General features: G+C 68.0%; 1 protein-coding gene across 1 annotated transcript; it reads right to left on the reverse strand.

Moving 5' to 3' along the window:
* Positions 1 to 2,167: 2,167 nt before the first annotated feature.
* On the reverse strand, positions 2,168 to 2,314 carry SMIM38 (small integral membrane protein 38). Its single transcript, XM_062197715.1, has one exon. The coding sequence runs from the start codon at positions 2,312 to 2,314 to the stop codon at positions 2,168 to 2,170; it is 147 nt and encodes a 48-aa protein (XP_062053699.1).
* Between the last annotated feature and the right edge of the window lie 7,405 nt (positions 2,315 to 9,719).

Here is a 9,719-nt window from a genome sequence, read left to right on the forward strand (position 1 = left end):
TGCAGGGCCCAGCCTTACCCCCGGCCCAGAGCCCCGCCCCAGCCTGCGGTGAGCCCCCGGTGAGCCCCTGGTGAGCCCCCGGTGAGCGCCTGCCGCGGGGGCGCCTGCCTGTGCACCTGTCTGCACGGGTGCTCGCGTTCTCACCGTCCCGGTGCGCCGGCTGCTCCCCGGGGCCCGTGCGTGCACACAGCCGCGCCCTGCTCCCTCCGTGCCCAGCGCCGGGCTTCCTGTACCGTAACCGTAACCCCGTCTGTGAAGTCCCCGCAGATCCGGTGCCATTCCGAGGCCCCGGGCTTGGGCTTCCACATGCGGATTTGAGAAGCCACAATTCAGCCCGGACCACGGTCCATGTCCCCCCACGTGCCCAGCCCGGTCCTTGCTGCCGGCTGTGGGCAGAGTGGCAGCCCCTCGGTCTCAGGATCGGGCCTGTCCCGGCCTCCGACCTCCGACCTCCGGCTGCAGCGCCAGGGAGGCAGTGAGAGCTCCAAGCCCAGGGCAGCCTGGTGCAGCTGCTACCGCCAGAGAGCAGACGGGCAAAGCCAGCACGTGAGAGGCCCCCAGAGACCCAAGTGCCCAACAGAGCGTCCTGGAGGAAGCCCACCCAGAGCGGCCGAGGGGTGGTGGCAGAGGCCACGTGGCCTGGCCACCCTGGGTGGGCGCAGGCACCGCCTCCCCGCCTCCTGGGGATTCCGCGTGCTGTCACTCCAGCGCTGCGTGTCCTCTCCGTCTCCATCGCCCTCTCCTTTCCCTTCCTGCTTGGAACTTATGTAAGAGGTGTGGTGCAGCAGCAGCCTTCGGGGGGCCATGGACACCCAGTGCCGTGGTGAGGACGGCACAGAACACAGCAGGGCCCGGGTCCTCGATATCTCACGGAGCTGCCGCGCCACAGCCTGACACTCGTGGGTTGAAAGTCCTCTGCAAGGCCACGCTGGGCACGCGTCTGTTTCTGACAGCTGACACAGCTCCGGTGCCCAGCAGGTGGATGCCCGTCCCATGGATGCCGAGGGCCTGTGCTGCTCAGAGGCCAACGTCAGCTGGCCTGGGGTGGGGGAGAGAGCGGGGGACACCGGCTCCCACCTCCAAAGCTCGCCCGGCTGGCCCATCCCAACCAAGAGACTCCCCAGCCCTCATCTCCGCGACCTCTGACCTCTGGACACTATGGAAACGTCGCTGGCCCCACCCACTGGGCACTGCCTCACCTGGCCTGGGGCCTCCCGCAGCCCTGCCCGTGGCCTGCACCCTCCCAGCGTCTTTGGGCCTCACGGGGCGGCTGGCCCTGCCCACTTCACTGCACACGGCGCGGCGGCTGATCCCCGGCTTCCACACACAGCACACGGTTCCAGGGAGCAGGCAGCTGACCACGGCTGCCAGGGACGAGGTCGGGGCCGGGGTCCTGTCCGGAGCCGCGCCTCTCAGCCCCGAAAGGACTCTCACTGGGTCCAGGGCTGGCAGGGTGGGATTGGGGGTCCCAGGAGACACAGACCCTGGACGCAGAGCAGGGACGGTCCCTCATTCGGCTTGGGACGGAGCTCGGACGCCAGCATTGGCCAAACTCTCCCTGGGCGCCTTCCCTCTGGGGCCGGGTGACAGGCCCGGAGCTGCCACCCACTGTCCGTCCAGGAGCTGGGGCTGGGAGGCGAGGGCAGGGAGCGCTGGACTCTGGGCCCAGCTCCGGGCCAGGGCATCGGCTCCTCCACCAAACTGGGCCGCACCCGTCACTCATGGAGGCGGGGTTTGCTCAACCAGAGCTGGACTTGAACCTGGGCCCCTCTGTCTGAGAGCCTTCCTTGGGGGTCAGCTCCGGGAGGCCGAGGCAGCCGTCTGCTCTCATCTGATCCCGGGGGGCGGGGGGACGTAGGCGGCGGCTGTGCCCAGGGAGGGAGCCCAGGCCACCCGTGTCCTCGAAGCTCCTCCTTCAGCCCTTACAGCTCACCGGGCACACGTGTTTATGGAGAACTGGAGGTAGCACGAGACCCCCCCCCAATCGCCCCTGCACGTGGGGCCCCAGACCCAGCGACAGGCGGTGGCGGCCCCTCTGTCCCCATAGGCACTCCCGGTTCGTGCCGCCACCCTTGTCCATCGCAGGCCTCTCTGTGCCAGTGTCCGGCTCGGCCACCAGGGGCCCTGCACCTGCCCCGCTTCGGGCAGCCCCACCGGGCCAGGTGGCCTAATCCTGCTTGGGCTTGCGGGGCCGAGGCCGGCCCAGTCTGTAGTCGAGGTAGGCCCCGAGGCAGGACCACAGCAGGAAGCGGGCCAGCAACACCAGGACCAGCAGCAGCACGAGCGGGTCGGAGCCGTCCAGCCAGGAGGCCATCCCGACAGGCCCCGCGGCGGCCGTGGGGCCGGGGGCCAGGAAGCTCTGTCCAGCTGGCGGCCTCCGGGGGCCCGCTACGGGGACCCACCCCTGCTGTCCCGCAGCCCGCGGCCGCCGCCGGCCCTCCGCCAGACTCCGACAGCCCGGGGCCGGCTAGCAGCCTCCTTGGTCAAGGGGCCCGTGGCCCATTCATCCGGAATTACCCACTGCCCGCGCCGACAATGACAGCATTGTGCAGGGGCCCGCGGGGCGGGAGGCAGCCGGGAGCCCGCCCCCCTCGCCGTCCCCGCGCCCCCTGCTCGCCAGCGCTGACGTAATCCCCAAGCATCTCCGGCCGGCGGGCGGCAGCTGCTGGGCGCAGTGGCCGCCTCCTCCGGCCCGCGCCGGCTCTTCCGCCCCGGCAAACAATCGGCTCCTTTCTCTGCCCAATTAGCTATCACTTCTGGAGGCCGGCGCTGTCCGGGCGGCCTCGGCGGTCCTCTCGGCGGCGGCGGCAGGCCCGGGACGTGGTGGGGGCCGGCGGGGGGAGGGGGGAGCTGTGCCAACGAGAGGAGAGGCCAAGAGAGGGGTAATGAGACCAGGCGGCCCAGCCCCCCCGAGGACGCCCCAGACAAGCCCCCATCCGCCCGCTCGGCCTGGGGGTCGGCAGGACGGCCCCCGGGCAGCCCCCGGCACTGGGGAAGCCTGCACAGTCCCCCAGCCGGCCTCCAGGCCCGCAGGGACCCACGCACGCACAAGGCACCCCTCCCCCTGCCCTGACCTTGACCGGGACCTGCAGCCACCTGGGGGGCTGCCCCACCTCTCTGCTCTGAAGTGAGGTGAACCCATCCCGCCTTGAAGGACGGAGGGAAGGGGCACGGAGCGGACGCACCGGACAGCGCCTGCGCCCCCTTTCTGGACAGCAGCCTCCGCCCAGCCTCCCGGCACACACGCGTGCTCGCAGACTGACGCACACGCGTGCACGCACACACACGGTCACGTACATTCTGCGGCCCTGGCGTCTCACAGCCGAGGTTCCCGGGATGGGGAGCCAGGCGGCCACATGCCCCACCCTCCACTCAGTGACCACACTGGGGGCTGGCGGGAGGGCAGGGGCCCCCAGCCCCCGAGTGTTCCCACCAGAAAGGGCTGCGGGTTTCTGGGGCAGACACAGGTCACCCGAGCCGGCCCCCCACAGCCCTGCCTTGGCCTCAGAGTGAGGGTCCCTGCCCAGCTTTCTGGAATGTTCCGGGATACTCGCACAGGCCTTGGCAGGTGCACTCCTCACGGTGGAGCCGGACGCCGCGGGCGCTCCCTGCCTCCGTCCCTGCCGGGCCCCTCAGCAGCAGGGGAGACGGCGGGCGCCTGCTTTGTTGCCGTCTGGGGCGGGGGAGCCCTTGGGCACAGGTGAGGACTTAGGCCACAAGGGTAGTCACCACAGCGCTCATGGGCTTGGCTTCCGGAGAGACCCGGTGCCGCTGGGCGGGGGCAGCGGTGCTGGGGCTGGTGTTTCACTCACCTGTGCGGCCACCTCTCTAGGTGCGGTGTCCTGGGAGAGCCGGCGCCGCCGCCAGCTGCGCTGCGCCCGTCCTCGGCTTCCCGCCCCGGGTAGGTGCGGACGAGGTGGCTTCTTCGGTCAGCGCACCCCGTGTTTGCCAAGCACACGCTCAGGCATGCAGAGTCAACATGGCCGGGTCACGTGGCGTCCACACACAGGGCCTCCTGGGGGTCACCTTGTCCCTCAGTCGTCCCCGGGCCACAGAGGTCTGTGGCAGGTGCAGGGCCCACCCAGAGAACAGCAGAATGGACGCACGGACGCCAGGCCCACCCTTCGGCTGGCTGTGGCCACTGCCACTTTGTGCTGTGCTGCTCCGTCCCTGGGAGGGGGCTCCCGTGTCCCCCACAATTTGCAGTATGGTGGTTTGGGGCCACAATCCACAGCCCTGCCCCAATCCCTTGGACCCTTCCCCCAGGGCCTGTGAGCCCCCAGCCCTGAGCTCCAGGGTCACAGAGCTGCCCGGAGCACAGGCAGTGCACTCCCCCTGCCTTAGCCAAAGCCTGACCACGTGGGAAGTGACGTCCAGGTCCCCAGGAGCCCCCCGAGACGGCACGGAGGCGGGGTGTGTCTGGAGTCCCCTCCGCCCTGCCTTCTCGCCCCTCCTGGCCACGCCACCTCCCTGGACCGCTGGCCCATGTTGCAGCCCAGGACACAGATGACCGGTCTCCCTGTTGGCACCAACCCAGACCTGGCCGACGGAACCCTGGGTCTGCGACAGCCCTGGAGGAGGGCTGAGGGGCCCCGGGCTCAGGACACCAAGGAGCCAAGGCGTCCTCGCACACCCGGGCTCCAGCCCCACTCCCGGTGCCCAGGGAGCTGCTCGGGAGAGCTGTCCAGGGGTGCAGGCCGGCAGGAGGGCTGTGGTGGGAGCCAAGAGCGACAGCTCCTCCCCCACCCACTGTGCAGCAGCTCCGTGGGGACACGCGGGGAAGAACCCCGAGGACCTCATTCAAGGTCTGCACCCAGGTCTCAGCTTGTCCATGTGTGCAAGGGGCGGCACCCCCTCCCCAGCTTCTGCAAGCGAGGCCGGGGAGGGGGGCGCTTGAGCTCCGAGTCGGACGCACCTGCTGCCCGGCGAAGCCACGCCCCTCACCTGGGCGTCGGGGCGGGTACCCTGCTTCCTCGTGGCCGGCTGGTTTTGTTTCTGCTTCCTGCTTGCGCCAGCATCCTCTGAACTCTTCCAGGTATTTCTAGAATGTACGCTCTCACCGAATGCTCACGGTTCCGGTGCCGAGAAGGCATCGAGTCAGAGAGGCCAGGTTAAAGGCGGCACAGCCGGTGAAGCCACCACCTGCAGCACCAGCATCACACACGGGCAACGGTTCGAGTCCCGGCTGCTCCACTTCCAGTCCAGCTCCCTGCTACTGCGCCCGGAAAAGCACCAGAGAATGACCCAAGTGCCTGGGCCCCTGCACCCATGCGGGAGACCCAGAAGAAGCTCCTGGCTCCTGGCTTCAGCCTGGTCCAGCCTAGGCTGTTGTGGGCATCTGGGGGAATGAACCAGCGGGTAGAAGACCTCTCTCTCTCTCTCTCTCTCTCTCTCTCTCTCTAACTTGCCTTTCAAATAAACAAATAAGGGACAAAGGAAGCCTGGGTGGGCGTGAGAGCAGTCCCCATACCAAGGGGACAAGGGACAGCCCCAGAAATGTGTCCGGTCTCACTGCAAACCCAGTGGGATGGTTTGCTGGTGGTCGTGTTAGCAACCTGGGCTTGCTTCTACACACACAAACGCCGAGACGGCAAGGTGTGAGAGTCACCCCACTTCTGCGGAGCCCAGCACGGCGGGGGAGGCTTCCGGGGTGGCCGGGACCCGGGGGTCTGCCCCCGAGGAAGGCCTGGGGCCGGCCGACTTCTTCCCCCTGAGAACGCCTCGCAGACGGGCGAAAATGAATTTCCTTTCTTCCCGGCGACACAAAAGCAGATTAGCATCGTCGGCAGCGGGCGAAGTGCAGGGGCTCCGGCATTGAAGGAGACCCCCGCGCGCTCGCCCGCTAACGAGGCTCGGCCCCCGCCAGGCCAATCCCCGGCCGCAGGCTTAGAGGTGCGGAGGAGGCACTTGAGAGGGGCCGCGGCGGGGGCCCCCCCCCCGGCAGCTGAGGGCCCGGCGACTCCGCAGGCATGATCAAACGACAAGTCAAGGACGCTGAGTGCCGCATAAAGACATTCCAAATAAATTAGCCGGGTCCGCGAGGCCAATCCGACACCGGATTAAGGCGCACAAAGGGAACACCGTGTATACAGCCTACCTTGTCAGAATTCCTAATAACCTGCCCGCTCCTCGCACCTCGGCCGCCCGCCGGGGGGCCCCCCGGGCTGCGCGCCCTCCAGGGACATTTCCACGGAGGCCGGAGGCCGCGCACCAGCTGTCACCGCTGATGTCCGCGTGAGCCAGTGAGCGCTCCCCGCACGCACGCCGGCCGCCAGCCTCAACCTGGGGCGTCGCTGGAGGGGGCTGGGGGACGCCTGGGGGCTCCTTCAGGCAGCGATCTGGAGAAAGGTGACACCCCCTTCCCGGCAGAGCTGAGCTGCCCCCCACTCAGTAATACAACCGACAGCACCTCTTACTTAGTGTGTTGTATTTTTACAACACACTAGAGTTAACAGACAGAGGTCCCCCCGGCCCCCGGGAGACGCACCTTTGACAGCCCCCAGCCACCCTTTGGCGCCCCGCCTCCCCCTCCCCTCCCCCTCATCCTCCCCTCTCCCCCCCCATCTTGGGCCTCCATGATGAATCCTCTGCGCCCAGCGGCCCCAGAGAGGGGACGGGACCCTCCCTTTGTCCCCAGTGAGGGGGCCACCGCGGCAGGGCAGGGGCTGGACTCCACGCCGTCCTCCAGCCAGGGGCCGAGATAAAGATGGACCCAGAGGATGTTCGTGGAGGGGGTGACCCAGTGGCACCGAAATGGAAAAGCAGACTCACAGGATGGAGAAACGCTCCCGGGGCGGGGCGGGGCGGGCAGGGTCCCCCAGCCCCTCCCGATTTCCCGAAGAAGGGGAAGCCAGCGCTGGCTGGGGCCTGGACGGGGAGGCCTGGGCGGGGCCCCGCACTGAGCACACAGCCCGAGACCTCCTGACACACCAGGGCCATGTGTCCCCGCTCGGCCACCCTGAGGGACACGTGTCCAGAGGCTTCCGGGAGTCCCCGCGGCCACCGGGGAGGAACAGGAGGCTGCTCCCGCCTTCCCCCTCCTGCCTGGCTGCCTCCTCGGCTGACTCGACCCCCACCCCTCCCGACTCCGGAGACTCCGAGGGTCTCTGGATTGACTGCCCCCCACCCCACCCCAGGGGGCACCCGAGCCCAGGACTGAAGCTCTCACATGGCTGCAGGTAGCCGGGCACACGTGACCTTTCCCACCTGTAGCCCGTGGCCACCCACACGTGTGTGCTCACACACAGGGACACGCATGCGTCTCACCCACAGCGCGCGGGGAGCCCTGCGGGCAGGCAGGGCTGGGACCTCCGTTCCCGTCTCCAAGATGGGCACAGGGGCGCTAGGAGAGCTGGGCAGGACGGGGCCACACCGTCCGCAGGACAGCTCGTCTGGGAGACCCAGGCTCCCTGCACTTCCAGGGCTCCAGGCGAGAACGCGGCCCTGCAGGGTCCCCTGAGTTAGCCAAGGAAGGGAGGAGGGAGTGACGCAGAGCTCCCTGGGGGGGGGGGCGTCACCACGGCTCCCCCTGCAGCAGGGACCAGGAGCGAGGGGACACAGCAGGATGGAGGACTGGGCCACCACGGCCTGGCTTGGCTTGGCACCCAGGCCTGGAGGGTGTGGGGTCCCCAGGGGTCCTCGCCATGAGGCAGGAGCGTTACCCCCACACCCTTCCTCTGAGACAGCTCTGTCCACACCTGGACGGTCCTGAAATCGAGCCACGTGTTCCAGGGGACATCAGGACTCCCCGCCAGACCCCGGGCGGGGAGGAGGGGACAGGAAGAGAGCTGGGCTCGCTGGCTTCTGTGAGAGCTCACGGCGGCCCCGTTGCGCGTCCGGAAACGCCACTCAAGGCGGCAGAAGTCAGGCCCTGCCCGGAATCGGCCGGAAGCCCCCGCAGCTCTGTGGGAGAGGGGAGCTCCAGTCGCTGCCCAGGGACAGAGTTCGCCGCCACCAGCAGAGCCCGACCCACATTCTAACAGAGGCAGTGCCAGCACCACCCGTGGCCTGGGGCGGGACCGAGGGTCTCCCGAGTGGGCTGCCCGAGTTCCCTCCACGGTGGCTCAGCGAGGAAGTCACCTGAGAACACGGCGCCCTCGTGCAGCCGCGCATGGCTGCAGGGCCGCCTACCACGGCCGGAGCTGAGTACAACGTCCAACAGGGAGATCGGACGTGGCTGGAAAGAGGGCGGACACACAGGAAGCCAGCGCCGAGCTGGGTGAGCCCAGGGAGACAAAGAGCACCGAGAAGGAGCTTCAAGGGCAGGAGGGGGGCGCACAGGTGCAAGGCAGGGCTGAGGCAGGGCGGGGAGGTGCAGGGGAGGCTGCACCTGCGAGCAAGGGCGCCCATGGGTGTCTCAGAACTGTTGGAAGGCATCCACGCCCACGACCAGGCATCCAGAGACTCCAGCTCAGGATGAGTGACCAGCAACAGGTACTGGGGGGCCTCAGGTGGAAAGTGGACAAGCAGGCAGCCTTCAATGTACCCAGGATTCATTGTCATCAACTACGATACGATGATGGACGCTTGTGGCCAGCGCTGTGGTGTAGCGGGTGAAGCTGCCGCCTGCAGTGCCGGCATCCTATACGGGCGCTGGATCGAGTCCCGGATGTCCACTTCCGATCCAGCTCTCTGCTGTGGCCTGGGAAAGCATCGGAAGATGACCCAAGTGCCTGGGCCCCTGCACCCGTGTGGGAGACCCGGATGGAGCTCCAGGCTCCTGGCTTCAGCCTGGCCCAGTCCCATGCATTGTGACCATTTGGGGAGTGAACCAGCAGACGGAAGAGTAATCTCTCTCTCTCTCCTTTCAAATAAATAAAAAATAAATCTTAATAGAGATCATGGAAAATGCACGTTATTTAAAGAAAAAGAAAACCGTGCATGATTCAAAGTCTTGGCACCACACGCGCACTTTGCAGTTCCATTTCCACGCACGTTCTGCCGCTCCCCGGAGAAAGCCGCCGCGGCCGCTTCACCTCTGCCCGTTCCGCCTCCCGGCAGCTGTCTCCCTGCGGCTCCGACGTGCGCACTCACACTCGCACCCTCCAAACCCTTCAGGAACCCCTCTCGTCACCATCTTGCCTCTTCCCCCCGCAAGCTTGAGCTCGGTGCCACCCCCCCATTCCCCAGATGAGAAAACTGTGTCTCTGGGAGACTGGGTCACCCCCAGGCCTCCCGCCCACAGCCCGCACCACCGCCAGGATCGGCCTCGGAAGCGCCCTTAGCCCCAGCCAGGGCAGCTGGGCCCACCGACGACCCCCACCCCCGAGCCCCTGGGCCAGCCCCGCCCACAGGAGCCCTGGCCTTGCTCCGAGGACCACTGCACAGGGCAGGGGATTGGTGCCCCCCCCCCCCGCTTTCCTGAGCTGCCCCCTCCTCAGAGGCCAGGGCCAAGGTCGGTTCACCCCACCCCCAGGAAGCCCTCCTGGCTGTCTGGCCTCAGACTTCACCCACCCCTCCACCCCGCCCAGTAAACGGGATGCCTGCTGTGGTGTGGGGGCCACTCCCGCAACCTCCGAGGTGCCCACCTCCCCAGGAGCCCCCGGGAGCCCCTTGCTGCCCCTGCTCTTGGGCCATCAGCTCGGACGTGGGGACAGTGCCAATTATAAAGCGACCCCAGCTCTGAGGGACACGCGGGGAGTGGAGCGCTGTGGTGACCCAGCCGCAGGAGGGGGCCCACAGCACCTCCCCTCCCGGCCCTCGCCAGGCGGGGGTCTTGG

The sequence above is a fragment of the Lepus europaeus genome, chromosome 7 (assembly GCF_033115175.1).
Source record: "Lepus europaeus isolate LE1 chromosome 7, mLepTim1.pri, whole genome shotgun sequence".
In the NCBI taxonomy this organism is placed as follows: Eukaryota; Metazoa; Chordata; class Mammalia; order Lagomorpha; family Leporidae; genus Lepus; species Lepus europaeus.

Excerpts from the sequence above, each read along its gene's own strand:
- SMIM38 (XM_062197715.1), bottom strand. The coding sequence starts at position 2,314 with ATGGCCTCCTGGCTGGACGGCTCCGACCCGCTCGTGCTGCTGCTGGTC.